Raw genomic sequence first — 17,826 nt, 5'->3', positions numbered from 1 at the left:
ACCTGGTCCAATAACCTTACGCCGCGTGTCCCAGTGACATGGCACTGGCCAATATATTTTTTTGATTATCTAATTTTGTTTTTTGATTTTTTATTCCTTGCAAATATATTTTTATTTTTAATTTATTTAAAAATGTTTTTATTATATATTCAATTATAATAATATTTGTATATTTAAAACTATTTATTTATTATGAGTAGCGATATAAGTATATATTATGGAAAAGGAGTCCAGAGTCGAGAGCACATTAGTTTTTGTCAAATAGAGAAAGGTTAGATTGATATCAAATTGTGTGCTGTGAATGGCTGATAACTTAATTCAATTCGGTTGAAGTAAACATAAAGATAAAAAGCTGTAATCTAATAATAATAATAATAATAATAATAATAGTTTATGTAGTGTACTGGACCAAAAGTTAAATAATTAGTTCTCCAGAGTAGAACGTACAAGACAAGAAGAAGATTTATGAAGTTTGAACAGTGAAGAACACAGATATTTAACGTGTTATTTTGCAATGATTGAATTCGCGTAGTGATTACATGACTTGTTTTCTCTACCATGCCTTCACTGACTCTGTATCCCTGATTTCCTTCTTTGAAAGCTCAGATTCACTTAAAAATCCCCTTACATTGTTTCCACAACAATTATAGATCATGGACGATACAAAATTGCATGTAAAACCCACAAATTGAGCATCAATTCGTACCTTTCTCCCTCTTTTGTCTTCCTCAACAGAAGATAACAACTTATTAAGACCCTCAGATGACATGGTAATACTGTTACTATCATAAAAATTAAAATGAAATAAATAAACAAAATGATAAAGAAAAAATGTTAAGACTTAAGATCACCTAATAGCAATTAATTAAGCTAAGGTATATGGTACAGCTTGGATGGCTTCAAAGCATGGGTGTGGTTAAAGTAGGTGAGAGTCCGAATCCACTTCTCCTGATTCTTCAACAAATGAACAGCAATAGTATCATTCCAAAGGTCGTGACTACACACGGAAGGTGGATCAGGATAATTGTACATAGACCACTTAGCATTGAACCTGTTGTTTCCACGGCGAGCCCATCGCATCCAATCTCCGAACACCTTATCCTCAGGGCCCTCCACGTGTTTCCTAGGAATATCAGAACCATGAATCCACTCCACTATGTCCCAGGACACCACAAACCCCATCCCAGACATGTAGTGCTTAAAAGGGTCCATGCTTCCACACGGTATCACGAACCCATAGTATAAATCCTCCCTCGGCAACGGCCTCAACGACCTCACCAAACTGTTCAGCCTCACGTAAGTGTCATCGTCTGCTTTCATCACGTAGTGGTAAGGAGGGTAAGGGACGATACCGCTTGTTGTTGTTTCGTTGTTGAAGATCTCGGGCAGGCTCGTGAAGAACGTTGATGTCTTGCCCTTGTTCATGTTCTCGGTGCAGTTGAGGACGATGATGTCGTTGTAGCGCATGATCTCCAGCGCCACCAGGACTTTCTGGTCCTCTTTAGTGAGGTTGCAGAACACGAACTTCACGTCCACCTTCGCGCCCTCGATGGTGGTTTGCGTGCCGTACACGAGGCGCAGGAAGTGCCGCCGTTGGTATTGGTCGGGGAGGGTGAGGACGGAGATGAGGATTCGGAGGTCGTCGTCTTCTGAGTTTGTGGGAAGAGATTCGTTTGGGAGGGCGCCGTTGAATCGAACCTCGTTTATTGAAGCGAACACGCAGAGGAAGACGATGAATGTGAAACAAGAGAGCATGAAACGCTCCCGGTTGGGCTTTGAGGACTTCACCGCCATTGTGTTGAACTTGGAAATGAAATCATGTGTTGTAGTGTAGGCAAGTTGGGTGATCTGAGTTAGGATACTAATAAAATTTGTAAGTTTCTTAGAAGTAACGCATAGGTGAGCATTTTCCCTTTCCCTTTTGACTTCTCCTCTTATAAAGTAGTATAATTGTTTAGTAGTACAAATTCATACACCTTTTTTGTTTAGTTAAGAAAAGAGAAAAAAAGATCATGTGTTAGTTAATTAGATGTAGGCAGAATGTGACGAGTTTGTTAGCTTTTCAAGTAACTTAAGTGGGCTCTTGTATAAAAAGAAAAAAAGATGCAGGAATGGTTAAAAAAGAGTAGGGATGTTTTGGTATTTTTGATAAATATCCCTAATATATGGCTAGTATTGAGCAACTTCAGTCAAGAAATATTAATTAAGTTGAACACTGGCGTGAAGGTGGAGTTGAGCCTGAACGTTGGCCGCGTGCGTGCGTTCATTTGGTGAGTCTCGCTTGCTTGCTATAGTGGATTGGTCAACTTTTCGTAATTAGGCATATTTGCATGAACAAAGGTAGCTTCACCATCATTCACGCCATACTTGATTATCATGCAAGTAACGCCATTGACTAGGAAACAATTCTTTAAGATCCTCAGTTTTTTTTTTTTTTTTTTTTTTACAGTAGGTCCTCTATTAAAAAAATATGGAAAACTGTATTTTTCTTTTTGAATTAAAGGAACAACGCGGCTCAATAAAGATCAATTAATACCCACAACAAAAAAACAATTAAAGATACATCCGTCTCGACAGCTACAGCAATAATAGACAAGACAACTTCATAAACTCTCAAATTCTCTCACTAAGAATCAACCCAAAATTAGCTAGTTGTGTTAAGCAATAAATTTTATATAATTGCTTATATAATTAAAAGAAAGATTAAGAAGAGAAGAGAAAAAATATAAAATAAATAATTTAGTGCAGAGATAAATAGAAAAGTATTATCATAAAGTGTTCAATGTATAATATATTCCTTAAAATATAATTAAAAGTTTGATACTAAAACTAGAAGACACTGTTTTCCGCCAGCAACAGCTTTAAGTTTGGTTTCCATTGTGCTAACCTGCGTGACATTCATGAAATACCACTTTTTCTGCCTTAATAAAAGATACTCTTTTTTGATGGTGGGGGATCTGTTACCCGGTTTGAGCAATCGTGTAACTGATTGGACACAGAGCATGTTCCTTACAGAATCAAAATTGCTTCACAACTGGTTATTGGCACACTAGAGGATTGTTGTTTTCTACAAATTTTTTGCAGGCACACCACACAAAGTGGCTAAGGTAACCAGTGAAAAGCAAAGGGATATTATATCAGAAGAAAATAAAGCAAAAATTTTAGCCTAGTCAGAATGTTCAACAAATGGGCATCCCTTCGAGGCCGGAGCACCACCATATCCACCTCTGCTCTGATCCTTGTTGCCGGCTTCATCAGCTATCAAATTTTTGAAGCATTCAAAATTCAGCCAACAATCTAAGACAGATCAATCAATTCATAGTTTCATACCATAATTAGTCATAGAGATTAAAAAACATCCCAAACAATAGAAACAAATAAAATGACGGTGGCCTTCATTGATTTCATTTTTTTTAAACTCCAACACAAGTACTTTCAAAGTTACTTAGAGCAAGCAACACATGAATGGAGGATAACTAAAACGTCTAAAAGGAAAATACATGCAAGACCTCAGCCAAAAGTAAAGTTACTCTGTCTCTGTCTACACCAAAGATAGGATAACTAAAGGTGTGTAGTGGCACCTCCTGTAACATTTTCTTAATAATTTGTAAAAAAATGTATCAAACGAAAATAAATTTATTAAACATTTAATGTTTTAAAAAATAAACAACATGATTAAAAGCAAACAAAAACACGTAACAAAGATTAAAAATTATATATGTAAAAATATATGCCTTAATGTTATTTTTGATTTATTATATTTCACAATTATTTCATTGTGGTACATTAAGTTGTAAAAAACTTATGCACCACCCCCGCCTACATCTCTAATGCAACCTCCCTATGCGACTGAAATTGTCATCTCACCTAACAACAAAAATTATTTCATTGTCACTGTCGATGTTGTGTGTTGTCGAAGGCAAAGAAGAAGATTGACAATACCTGATTGTGGATGAGATTTGACCGATTGGTCTTATCAGAATCATCTTTCAATGAAACTCATCATTTGGTCTCTTTTTGCGTTGCTCTTCTTCATCCATCTTGGTTGTAGATTTTGGTGAGAAATCCTCTACTTGCACACTCCAATCGTGCGTAATAATAGAAGTCTTACTGACATACTTCACAAAGAGCCATATTATAACATCCTCATTCAAATATGGGATAATTGGCATGTTAAGGTCATGTTTTTGTCTTTCTTTAAAGACAATTCTTACTCATATGTCCCCTACTTTTGTTTACAATAACATGGTTGTATGAAATGTTTTGGTTTTTCTGTAAGGAGTATAAGACTTTTTGATGATTTCAACGAAATTATGTATTGATGTCGTTAGATTTGTGTTGTGTTACATTTTTTACCTTTTCAGATCTGATAGAGGTCGGAGGAAATAATGATTTTTTGTTGTTGTTGGTTTTTATAAAATAAAATAAAGATAATGGAAGTTTTTTGTCGCCACTATATAAAGATAATTATCTTAAAAGACTTGATGTCACTTTTGGTTTATTATGTTTCACAATTTTCTCAGAGATACATTGAATTTTAAAGATTTTATTCTAATTTTTTATGTTTTTGAAATATATAATTTTGATCCTTTTTTAAAATTTAAAAATTAATAAAACACTAATGTTTATAATGAAAAATTGAAAAAATGATCAAAATAATATATTTCAAAAATTTTAAAATAAAAATTTTAAAAATTAATATATTAAAATAAAATAAAATAACTGTGAAATATAATACATCAAAAGTAACATTAAGTTAAAAATAAATAATTTAAAACTATTCGTACATATTAGGGAGTAAGGAAAAGAACAAGAACTATGTAGCAGCATTGCTTCTTTAGGACAGGCTTGAAAACCCATCAAGCCCAACCCATTCATTAGAAGTCCACAAGTTCCAAGTGAAACGAAGAAAAATATATCCCTATGCAGTAAACACTAATATTTATTTAAAAACATGTTTAGTTGAGCTAAATTTAGTGAAATAATTATTTTAAAAAAATATTAAAAATTGAAAGGAACAAGTGATTAGTGTTTCAAAATAAGTTAAACCAAGTAACGTGTCAAAATAAAATAAGACTGCGTATAGTGTATAAGTTTCAAAATCAAAAAATATATTCACGGTCTGGTTATTTAAAAGTTAAATGCAATTAATTTTAACAAAATTAAATTTAAATCATCAGGCATAACTAACATGTGTTTAAACTATTTAATCTCAATTATAATTTTGCTTTAAAACGTGTGTGTGTATATATATATATATACATAAAACACCAATTTTTTGAGGCACATGCTGTTGCCAGAAATTTTAAAATGTTTACTATGTGCGTCATAAATTATGAGGATTTCTAATACGATGTAGTTGGCTGACTCGTCTAGATAATCAAACAGAACAATATAATTTAATATTAACAAGAGGTTATTGATTATTTACAATCAAAATATTGCAATCCGACAGTGATGTTTTCTGTGAACTTTGTATATTCATGTTTTTTTTGTCTACTTTTAAATTTGAGATTATACCTTCTATATAATTGTTTACAAATCAAATCACAGAATAAAACTATATTTTATTTTATTTTTAAAATAAACGTTTTGAAGTATATCTGCAATAACTATTGTCCTCCTAAGAATTGGATACTTTAATTAAAAAAAAGGGGTAATAGATCAAATTTTATTAATCAAGAAAAACTCAAGCCAACTTGTGCCCAAGTATCATTAACCTAGGAATTGGATTCTAATTTTGCTTTTGCTGTACACTTGATAATGCTACTAGTATCTATAACATATTGATTGGACTAATTTGGTTTTTTTTTTTTTATCGAGATAATGCTTCGACCTTGAAGGAATATTCTTTTCTAGAATGATTTATTTTATTATAGTAGGGACAATGAGAAAGAAAAGGAGCAGCTAACAAAAACAGCATATGCTCCCAAGCTATTCTAATTGCTGCAAATCACCCAAGATTAAAACAATCCCAAAAATCCAAAACTTTACAAATGAAAAAAAAAAAAAAACCATAAAACTTATCCTTCAAAATCACTCCAAAATCTTTTTTTCACAATTTTTGTACATGTTCTCGTGGCGATCAACGCGAACGGCAAAAATGGAGATCCTTCTCGGAAAAAAAACACAAAAGTCCTCCATTTCAAGAAAACTGAACAATTATTCAGGGAGACACCAATTCAAGACTATTCTCCCTGCAATAACGTAGCTGCAGCGAGATTTGCCTCTCCATCTTAAGCTGGCGTCTGAAATTATTTATAAACATCTCTGCTCTCTTATCGATATCATCATCGGAGGGACAACTTATGGTCCTCTGAAGGCTATGCGCTGGAGAAACCAAATCCTCTGAATCAGTTTCATCGGAAGCAGTGCACATCATCAACCCTGGTCGGTCGTTGAAACTGATCTGGCGTTTGCTCAGAGAAACGCCGCGGAGAATGGTTGCAGCATGCCACGCGTGGCTGAGTACGGTGGCGTTTAGTAGCAACTTCACCTTCTGCACCGCCACCCTGAGGCGGCTCAATAGAGACGACTTTTTCTTCTTCTTCTCGTTCGTGCTCATAATGTGGGTTACAAGGGCAAATAATGATTAATGTTAACTTGTTATCGTAGTTTGTTGTGGATATTTATAGAAAGATGATGATGACGTGGAGTTTGAAGGAGGACATGGTGGATTGCAGGGGAAGGAAAAGGGTGCTGAAAATATCGTGTACAAATAGATTACCGTGTTTGCGAGTTGCCACAAGTTGCTGCTACGGTTTGGAAACTACATCTATGTATGGTCAAAAGTATGACTTTTTCTCACTTCTATTCAAGCTTTACTTGTTGTTGGTAGACCCAGTTACACCTTGCTATGTAACAATTTTTTTGTTAAAATATTATTGTTACGAAATATTCATTAACTTATGATAATTAATTATTATCGAAGTTAATTAACAAGTTCTTCGTTATTTCAGATTATGCAGGTAGATTACTAACTTGGCCAATAAGTATTGAACTATGATCCATTTCTATACATGAAATGTGATGCAGAAAATAATATAAGCGATCATTTTTTCAAAATCCTAAATATTAATAAGTATACAAACCAAACCCAAACACAAAAGGATCGACAAACAGACACAAGTCAATAATATGGTGTAATTAGTATAGTATTGTCAACATGAAATCGATAATTTATTTTCATACCTAAAGCTTAGCTGTCAACAGGACGTGGTTAGTTTTGTGGCGGCCGGCCAGAGCTTGTCCTATTCCTTCTTTTATGTTTTTATTTCTGTTATTTTGTATCTAATCTTCAAGTTGGGTGAAACTAATAAAACAGAGCGAAATAATAAGAACAGGTAAAATAAAATAATTAAATTACAATTTCAGTTCCTCTTTAATTTACAATATGCTCTTGGTTCTCTCTCTTTTAATCTTGATTTTAGTTTTCACATTTAAAAAAATTTGTAATTTTAATCCAAATCTTAATTTTGCATGCTAATAAATTTTATTGTTTATATTTTAATTAATTAAATTATTGTTTGATGATATTATATATAAATATGTCAGGTCAAGAATTCAATTGAAATGAAAAATAAAAATGAAACACGCATAAAATTGAGTATTAATTAAAATTGATTTTTTTTAAATATAAAGAAGTAAAATTTTGAAAAAAAGAAACCAAAATTATAGCTTATAGATCAATAATTAAAGGGAGAGTAAAATTATAAATTAGCTGATAAATTATTAAATCTAACCCACCAAGTAGCTAATTAGACGCGAGTTCCTCGTCGGACATGTGTAAGGCTCTGTTGGGCCTATGTTTCTGTTGGGTGGTTTAATTGTTTTATTGGTCATGGGGCCGACAAAGAGATGATGATGTCTTGTGGATGTAGTAGCCTAACATATGATTTATTCCAATGCTTCCACTTTAAATTTGGTAACCAAGTCATTTTTTAAACTAAAAGCCCAAAAGTTCTGTTTTTGTTGTGTTATTTTATTCTTCCTTTAAGGAGCTATGTGTACTTTCAGATCCATTATCATTGCTAGCCTCTTCGAACATTAGATTGAATCAATTTTTTAAACAAAATTATTTAACCCAATTTTTTATTTTTTAAATTCATCATTCAATCTATTTTGTTTAAAACATTTATTTGATCTGATCACATTTTAAACACTTTGAATTGATTGGTTTTTTAATCTTAGTCGTACTTTTATGTTCTTAAGAAAAATACTCAATAAATGATAAGATATGTAATAAAAAATAATGTAAAATATTAAATATTTTATGTATTTGTATTTATGCATCTTAAGTCAAATAATTAATAAAAAATAATCTAACCAAATATTTTTTTTTATAAATAGGTATAAGTTGTATGATAATACAAATATGAGTGTTATTATTAAATTATGAAAAAATATATATACATATCTATAAGTTTTATTTAGATTGGATTTGATTGATTTTGAAATTAAATTTGAAATCCGATTCAATTCAATAAAAAAATGGTTTTTATAAAAAAAAATTGTTTAATTTTTGGTTTTTGCATTCATTTTTTTTTCTTCTCGTTGGATTGATGAACACCCCTGCTCATTACATAAAAAAAATGAAAATATAAGTCATGAAAACATTTGTCTAAAAAAATATGAAAACATAAAATTAAAAGGTAACGTAAGTGCTGTAAAAAAAAAAAAGTAACATAAGTACGTGCTTTTTATTTTTAGCTGTGAGGGTTAATACTGTTTTATTCATATATTCCTCTACAAAGCGTTTAGTTGGACAAAATTTGAGAGGGAAGATTCTTTGAAACTTTCAAATTTTATATATAATATTATATAATTTTATATATGAGTTTTTAATTAAAATTAGACTTTTATTTCATGAACCCCTCTTGTTTTTCTAATATGTGACTTATCAATATAATATTACAACTTTAATTAAAGAGTATGAACAATGCACATCCAAGATATATATCTAATAAACTTTTGTCCCTTTTAAAAACAACTTATTTGGTTCAAATATTTAGAGAAAACAAGGTTAAAATAATTCCTCCTTACTTTTGTCCTCCTTCACTATTTTAAGTATTTTTATGGAAGAAAAACACTTAAAACTTTTAAGTCTTTATGATTAAATTATCTTTAACTTATAAAGTTTTGAATGATTTTTTCTTTATATAAAACTTATAATCACATTTTATGGTATTTTTGCTCTCACAAACCAAATCAGGTATCAATCTCCACTTTTCCTCTCCACAAATAACATTTTAATGATTTTTTCAGTTAAGATGCATTTTATTACTGTATATCATATTTCACAAGTCACTTTTGGTGAGATTTTCTTTTTCAATAATATTTTTTCATTTAAAATATTTAAATTTTAAATCTTATTTAAAAAGACGGAATTTAATATCATTCAAACTAATAATTTGATGGAATATAAAAAATAATATACTACATACTTTTTATATGATTATAATAGAATAAAGTATTAAAACAAATTAAAATTATGTGTCATGTATAACAAAAATTACTTAACTTACGTGTATTTACTTGAAATCAAATTGTTTTATTAAACTAAAATAACTTCATGTCATTTAATCAATGTGTTCAATGATAAAATTGTCTACATTTTGCTATATACATAACGGTTAGTTTCAATTTAGTCTTAGATATTTACAATAATTTTTTTTAAAAAAATATTTACATTAACTTCATAACAATTGTGATTTAGACCTAGATATTGACGGCAACTTCATATCAATTTCACCGGGAGAATCCGTAATTTAAGTCTCTAACTAACTTTCCTACAAAAATTGGAAATAAATGTTTCACGTAAAAAAAATGAAGAGTTACTTTAATTATTAATTGGAAAAAATTATAAATAATTAACTACACTTTTTTGTTATAAAGAATGGAATACAAGGATCTATTTAATAATTTTACATATGAAGAAGTTACGAACAGGAACTTGTGATGAAAAAATATGACACATTAAAAAAATATAAAATGGCTCATTTTTAAGAGTTTGATCTGGAACCATTTTTATATTACATCTCACATTCTCACTCAATCTCAATCGATCATGAGTAAAACAAAAAATATTAATAACTTTGAAAATTATTATATTGGAATATGTAAAATTCACTATAGTAATATTTATATATCGAGAATTAGTCTTATGGTTTCCTAGTTTGGATAACTTACTTTTATTGATTAAATTAAAATATTTTTTAAACAGAAGGAAAAGAAAAATCTGTATATAGAAAAATATTTAAGTTTATTATTTTTGTCAAATATATAATATTTTAAATTTCACAAGTATATAATGTTTACAAAATAGAACGAGAGATTCTTAATATTCTCTATTTTGATATACATATTTATAATATAAAATACATGGAAATACAAATTACATAAAATAAATTTTATAAAAAAATATAAAAGAGTCAAAGTGAGTAAAAGATTCAAATTCACATTAATCATTAAATTAAAAACATCACTTGTTCAAAAGAAGGTCGTCCATTTTTTTTTTTCAAAAAGAAAATAAGTTAAGCAATAGAATAACATAAATTAACATGTTCAGGATATTATACAAATAATATATAAACTCATGTCCCAATTTCACATTCCATCACATCATTGTGTCCTAGTTTTATCTAGCATGAAGTTCTTTAAAGTCATTCATTTAATCATCTGCTCCCACAAACACAAGGTTCAAAATCATCATAGGATTCAAACACAAACAACACACAAAGAGTAAGTTATCATATTTCTAAATAGGTAGACATAAACAAAAACATATATATATATAGCAAGCTCAACTTAACACGATTCGCATCATTTTACCACTCATTGCATAACATCACTTGTCTCAAGGATTTAATCACATTTCACACCTTCACATTAATCATATGTTCAGAACAACATATTTCAAGTACAACATAACATCTCATACTCACATAGTTCATTATCCACCATCACGTAACAAGTTACAATGCTCGTTACACAGTCGTTATCACATCTTATGCATCATACATATATCACATAGTAATAATATTAATATGTTATGTTCATATGATTAATCATCTCATTAAAATAGGCATTTAAAATCATATATGTGCCGATGGAGTTTGAATTATACAATACACACAGGTACTCAATTGTTTTCAAAATCATTTTAACTCGTTGTGCCTCAAAGTGATTTAACTCGTCAGGTTCCTACTGTAACATCCCAATTTTTCGTAAATAAATTTAAAAATCTTTTTAGTAATAAATAAATAAATAAATAAATATAGAGCAAATAATAGCTGCCTCCTTTTGGCCTCATTTTCGTTTTTCCCCTTCTCCTCTCAAAACCCTTTCTTTTTCCCGCAGCCCACCAAATCAGTCTCAGAAAAACGATGATCTCAAATCCGTTCACCGTTGGATCGTCGTGAAATTTGAGTATCATGTTCGAAACACAATTCCGAGCATTCTCACCGTTGGAAATTTCTATATCATGTCTGAACTGAGAGAAAAACCCTTCGCATTGTAGCCTTTTTCTTTCCCGCAGAAACCCAGAGCTGTCTTGGTAAAACTATGATCTCGATTTTGTTAACCGTTGGATTATTGTGAAATTTGGATATGTTGTTCGAAATTCAATTTCGCACGCTTCCACCGTTGGGATTTGCGAGATAATATTCGTGGAGGGAGAAAAAGGAATCGTATGAAGACAGTACAAGTGGAGATTTCAATCTCTTCTCCGTCTCTCTGACGTTTGGGAATTTCATCGGAGCAGTCGGATGAATAATTGAAAGAATTTCCGGGAACCGCTAGAGATGTTGCTATCGCTGGCTGAAGACACGTGAGCCCGCTTAAAGGTAAGGGATGAGTTATTCACAGTTGGGGACTAGTGAGAACATGTGTAGAGATCTTTAGAGGATTAAATTGGGATTTTATTTTGGGATGTTTGTTAAATTGCAATTTTTCCTTTATGATTATAAATAAAATATTGATGTCCTGATGAAAATTGCTTGATAAATTGTGCTCTTGATATTTGTATATTTGGACCTATGATTTGGATATAATTGTGTAATATTATTTGAGGGGTTTTAGTCCTCATGTTGTGATAGTCTTTTATATAAATTGTTATATTGAGGATATGAAATGATAATTCAAATTGTGAGTATGTGATGAATTGTAGAATAACATGTTGCTTTGAGATTATAATATTGTTATTGAGATTGAGTATAAGTGTAAAGTTGAACATGTGTTAATTTGTGAGATACATGTGAACATGTGATGGTGGATTGTGACACTATGAGATGTGAAATTGTGAATGAGTTCTAGCTGTGGATAAGTGTGTAGTTAACACTTGATGTGAAATTACTTGTGTTGTAAGCTATGAATTGTACAATACCCGACCAGCGTTATCTTGAGAAAAGCGTTGATGCGCAGTGTTAAAGAGAAAATGTAGGTTTCCTATTTAGGAACCAGTGTTAAATCGTAGCGCAATTGTGTTGAACGTGTTTAAAACACGAGTGTAAGGTCGTGGGTATTGTATAATTCATGAGCAGTGTCTGCATGTAAAAAAAAATTATTTTAGGGGTTGGACCTGAATCAGGAGGGAGAGGCCCTGACGGACTCTTCGGAGTGTAGGCCTTGGGGGTCACCAGGTTTGAGTGCTCCTTTAAGCCTATGCTGATCTCATATGGTTGGAGCATTCTCGCAAAACATCGTGACCCTGACTGGTCTCCCTATGATCTTACTTAGTGAGAGTGACCTGACAAACCCATTGTGTGGTGTGTCTTGTTATGTACTCCTAAGCGCCCCAGGGTGGTTTTTCACTGACATGGTACCACATTGCATATAGAATTGAGTCTTAGCATAACTATTGCATATGCTTGCTAATTGATGTGTTATTATATCTTGATCGAAGTGTGGGATTCTTGTGTAATGTGATTGATAATTGAAAAGTGAATTTTGAATGACGAAGTGCTGAAGTTACGTGAGCTATGTTTAAGCAAGTGGTATCTCATTTATATAATATGTATATTTAATTGTCTTGTTTCTCTATTAGCTAGGAATGTAATAACTCACTCCCTGTGTGTTGTTGTGTTTGGATCCTGTGATGATCTTGAACTTGTGTTCGGGGGAGCAGATGAATAGGTGAATGACTATGAAGAACCTCATGCTAGAGGACACGGGAACACCACGCTCTGATAGGATGTGACATTAGGATATAGGTTCTATATTAATTGTATGAGACTTATATGACTTTCTTTGAGTCGAGATGACTTTATTATTTATTTGGACAAGTTTGAATATGATGTAGAAGAAAGTGAACGTGAGCCTTTTACCCATTTGAAAAGCTTGTATTTAAAAATGTTTTAAAAATACTTTTAATTAATATTTGAATTTTTATTCCTTTATTAATATATATGTGAGGGGTAGAGGGTGTCACACCTACAGTGGATCTCATCACAATACTCGTCGCGCATTAACTCATCGCCCTTAAAAGGTCTTACAGTTGTATAATTATACAGTTTGTAACTTACAACTCAATACGTATAAAATCTCAATACACGTATATTTTTTAATTCAACACATACTCAATTTATCACACACACTCAATCTTAATCACAATGTTATAATTCCAACACAACATATTATCACAGCTCATGAATTATATAAATATCACACAATATTAAAATTTAATGACACAAAACATGTATATATTAAATCAAAATATATTATTTTTAATTAAAAAAATTTAATAAATAATTAAACTAAAAATGCATTTAAAGTATTTATCGTTGAATATTAATATTTTAATTTCCTTCAATTTAATTTTATTATTTGAACTATTAATTTCTAATTTATTTTAACAGTTCATATACATATGTGTTATAATCGTCAACATGAAATAAACTTATGAGACCAAAACATGACAAAGAATGTTTCCAATAATTTAATTCTCACGCTAATTTAATAAATTTTGTCCAAAACACAAACGAATTATACAAAAATGTTTCTCACAACATGAAGAATAAAACTCTTCAAACAATTTCACATAATCATATCAAAATTATAGGTTCAAAAAACACGAAAAATACAAAGAGCACTCAATTTTATCAATCAATTCGCATTAGGACATCAATTGGCCCGTTAAATATAACAATCTCATGATTATAATCATAAAGACAGAATTACAATACAATAAACATCCCAAAATAAACCTTAATTTGATCCTCTAAGGATCCCTACACATGTTCATTCTAACCTTAATTACGATAAGCTCATCCCTTACATGAGAGTTTAATAGCGATAGCAGCGTCTCTAGCGGTTCCTTAAGACTCTTCAAGTTTTTTCTCTGGTTGCTCTATTAGACTTTTCAGGCGTTAGAGAAAAGGAGAAGAGGTTGAAACTTTAATTTCACTGTCTCTTATGAGAGCTATTTCTCTCTACAAACATTATTTTATAAATCCCAACAATGGGAACGCGAGAAAATAAGTTTCATATGTGGTGTCCAAATTTCAAGATGGCCAACGGTTAATCAATATGAAAATTGTAGTTTTACTCAGATATGTTTGGATGTATGCGGGAAAAAAAAGACATTTTAGAAGAGGAAGAAGTGAGAATGAATTTTAGAGGGAGAGAAAGAGTAGAAATGTACAATAAATATAAAAACTAACCTTATATATCTCTATTTATAACTAGGGTACTCTAAATCTATTATTTATTATTTTTTCTTTATTTTATTATTTTATAAAAATGAACTCTATTTTACTCTTTCATTAAAAAAATAATTAATTAAAGTATCATTTTATTCTATTTATTTTTTAATATTATGAAATCCTTATTTTAATTAATAAATTTTTTTCTCTCATTTATTTAATTTCTAAAAGTTTTATTAATTTTATTTATTTTTATAAAAAATGGGATGTTAGATCGTGTTTGAATATGAATGTATGATACACAGTGCCGAGATAAACCTTATTTTAATTTCATAAATATTTGTTTTTTCTGAAAAATATTTAATGTTTTTTCATGGTCATTGTTAACTCATTAGTCAATAATTGCATGTGTTCTATATTCATTGGGGTTGCAGTCTAGGCATGACCCATGTTTAAAAGTTGTAAGCCCATGCTAGAGCTCCGGATAATGCTAGCCCATTGTGACGAAAGAAGTGACGCTAGTGTGACTATAAGATAGAAATGTACAGTGGTACGTGGATTTGGAAACGACAAATTGCGACTGACAGTAACGGTTAGCGTCTGTTTGATTTTATCTATACTATCTGAGAAATGCCATGGGAAGTGCGATAGTATTTGTGTTGGTATTTTTATTGTATTATTATATTGTATTATGTTAAAGAGAAAAATATATGTTTATTTATACATAGTTGATTAAACCGTCTGTAATACATACTTAAATATTATTTTATTTGATAAATCTATTTATGAAATATTGAAATGGTAATATTATTATATTATGTGTTGAATTTTTTTTCCTATTTTTATTCTTAGGGTGTATATATATATATCAATTATGAGGATTTTGTATATATATTTCAAAGTAAGATATGTGGTAAAGAAAAAAAAAAGATAAATATATAAAGTAAATATGAAAAAAATGTAGAAAGTAAAGATTATCTAAACATTTATCTAAATATTTTTTCTAATTGTAATTACAAAACAAAAATAAATCATTCAAATCATGTTTCCTTTAATGTATTTTTGTGTTTGTTATCATTTTTAAAATATTTATACTCAAAATTAGCAAATGATAGAAATATACAGAGGTGTTTATTTTTCCACTAGCATATGATAAATAAGAAAATTCTATGACATTGAAAAAACAATTAATTAATCTTTTTATTTACCTTTTTAGAAGAAAAAACTTAAGAATAATATTAGGTTAAAGTTATTATAGGAACATGTTAGTTTAAAGATATTAAAATTCATATTTTTTTTTTAATGAAACATTCATATTTTAATGACTTGCATAAATTTATTTCATAAACTCCCCTAGGAGGAAAACTCATCCTAAACACCTTACAAAAGTTCAATAAAATTATCTTCTAACATTATCAACTATCGATTAAACCATTTATTCATAATTTGATGTTCATGATCCAAATATAAATTTTAGAAATTTTTTTATCCAAATACAAATTCAAAAACCAATTTTATTATAAATTTGTATGACTAAATACTAAAAGAGAGATATATCATCATGTTCTTTACAATTAGTTCTTTTCTTCTTTTACCTTTCCTATAGACTCATGACTATGGATGGAAATGAGCAAGTAGTTTGTCAAGAGCCTTTGACTCGGCCTATTGCTTAACTTGTTTACTATAAAGGTCAAGTTCAAGTTTTTTAAAAAGTTTTTTTGGATAAAAAGGTCAAACCCAAATTATAAATTTTTTTGTTAAACTTAATAAACCAACATGTTTAAATAATAATAATAATAACTATTATTATTATTAAATAAAAAAAATTTAAAATGATGATTATCATCTGCACTTTAATTTATTGGTTTAAGGGTGTATATTTTGAATTATATTTTGTTTGCTAGCTTTATAGCAACTGACAGATTAACGATGATTATCTATACCATTTATAGTGCTATGAATGTCAGGATGAAGTGACATAAAGTACTTAGAGGATTTACTTGCATGTGTAAAGTTTTCAAAAAGAAAAAGACTCAAGCTAAAAGGATAATGACCATATTAATACTTTCAAGGAAAAGAATGCTTTGTAAGGATATTTTTAGACAATTTAAATATTTTTGTTTGGCTATATTAGTATAAATCATTTATAATCCATATATTTTTTAATATTATGCTCATTTTTTCTTCATTTTATTTTGATATACTTTGTGTTTTAACGACTTGAATTCAATATGATTTTGTTTATCAATCATTTTTGGATTTGTATATTACTTATACAAAAATTTATAAGTTTCTTTTTTTAGTTAGTATTTCACTAGGTTTTAAAATAATAGATTGATCAAATACGTTTTTAAACAAACTTTTAAATAGGCTCATAGGCTAAGCGAGACTTTTATGTAAGCCGAATCTTTGATAAAAGCCTATGCCAGAGAATGAGTCAAACTGAAGTCTTGCCTATTCAACTCAAGTCAAGTAAAACTTGGCTTGCTCGGTTCATTTCCACCCCTACTCATGACATATAAATTTCAAATCCTTCAACTACACACAAAAATGAGAGAAAGAAAATCATAACAATAAAAAACAAAAGAAAATTAATAAAAGGCAAAAATAATTTTAAAAATTAATTAAAAATATAAATAAAAAAAACACACAAGAAGACAAATAAAAAGTTTATAAAATATGAAAGATTTTCTAACTTTACCTATTCCATTCATCCTCTATTCTTTTTTTCATATAAAAACTTTGTCAACACAAAATACCATATATGTTTTTACCATCCTTTATGTTTTTACCATCCTTGAATATTAAAAAATGATGCATTTTCATGACTTTTATTCTCTAAAGACACAAAGATAATAAAAAATAATTAAAAAAATCATACAATGAATGAAATAAAGAAAAAAATTATTATATTTTATTTTCTTTGTCTATAAAAAATACTTAAAAATAAACAATAAAATAAATAAAAAATACTTAAAATAATACTACTAATACTTTTCCATATTTTTTTATTCCTCAAACAACGTTGTAAAAACATTAATTAGCATTATTCTACACTTTTTTTTTTCTTTTCATTTGTCCATTGTTGAAAAAAATATTTATTTATTGCGAACATTAAAACAATATTAGCTATTTTTTCAATTATGTTCTTTACACACCTATCATGAATCTAGAAGAAAAAAAGTAG

The 17,826-nt window shown here is 29.5% G+C and overlaps 2 protein-coding genes across 2 annotated transcripts; both read right to left on the bottom strand.

The window, feature by feature from the left end:
- Positions 1 to 607: 607 nt before the first annotated feature.
- On the bottom strand, positions 608 to 2,230 carry LOC100777477 (beta-1,3-galactosyltransferase 6). The gene has a single exon (XM_003543698.5). It carries the CDS (start codon positions 1,792 to 1,794, stop codon positions 871 to 873), a length of 924 nt encoding a protein of 307 aa, XP_003543746.2. The 5' UTR covers positions 1,795 to 2,230; the 3' UTR covers positions 608 to 870.
- A 3,676-nt stretch (positions 2,231 to 5,906) lies between these two features.
- Positions 5,907 to 6,885, bottom strand: LOC100814899 (uncharacterized). The gene has a single exon (XM_003542020.5). The coding sequence runs from the start codon at positions 6,563 to 6,565 to the stop codon at positions 6,167 to 6,169; it is 399 nt and encodes a 132-aa protein (XP_003542068.1). The 5' UTR covers positions 6,566 to 6,885; the 3' UTR covers positions 5,907 to 6,166.
- Between the last annotated feature and the right edge of the window lie 10,941 nt (positions 6,886 to 17,826).

The sequence above is a fragment of the Glycine max genome, chromosome 13 (assembly GCF_000004515.6).
Source record: "Glycine max cultivar Williams 82 chromosome 13, Glycine_max_v4.0, whole genome shotgun sequence".
NCBI lineage: Eukaryota > Viridiplantae > Streptophyta > Magnoliopsida > Fabales > Fabaceae > Glycine > Glycine max.
The sequence above is the reverse complement of the archived record's forward strand: the minus strand, read 5'-3'. Positions and strand labels throughout refer to the sequence as shown.

Excerpts from the sequence above, each read along its gene's own strand:
- LOC100777477 (XM_003543698.5), bottom strand. The coding sequence starts at position 1,794 with ATGGCGGTGAAGTCCTCAAAGCCCAACCGGGAGCGTTTCATGCTCTCT.
- LOC100814899 (XM_003542020.5), bottom strand. The coding sequence starts at position 6,565 with ATGAGCACGAACGAGAAGAAGAAGAAAAAGTCGTCTCTATTGAGCCGC.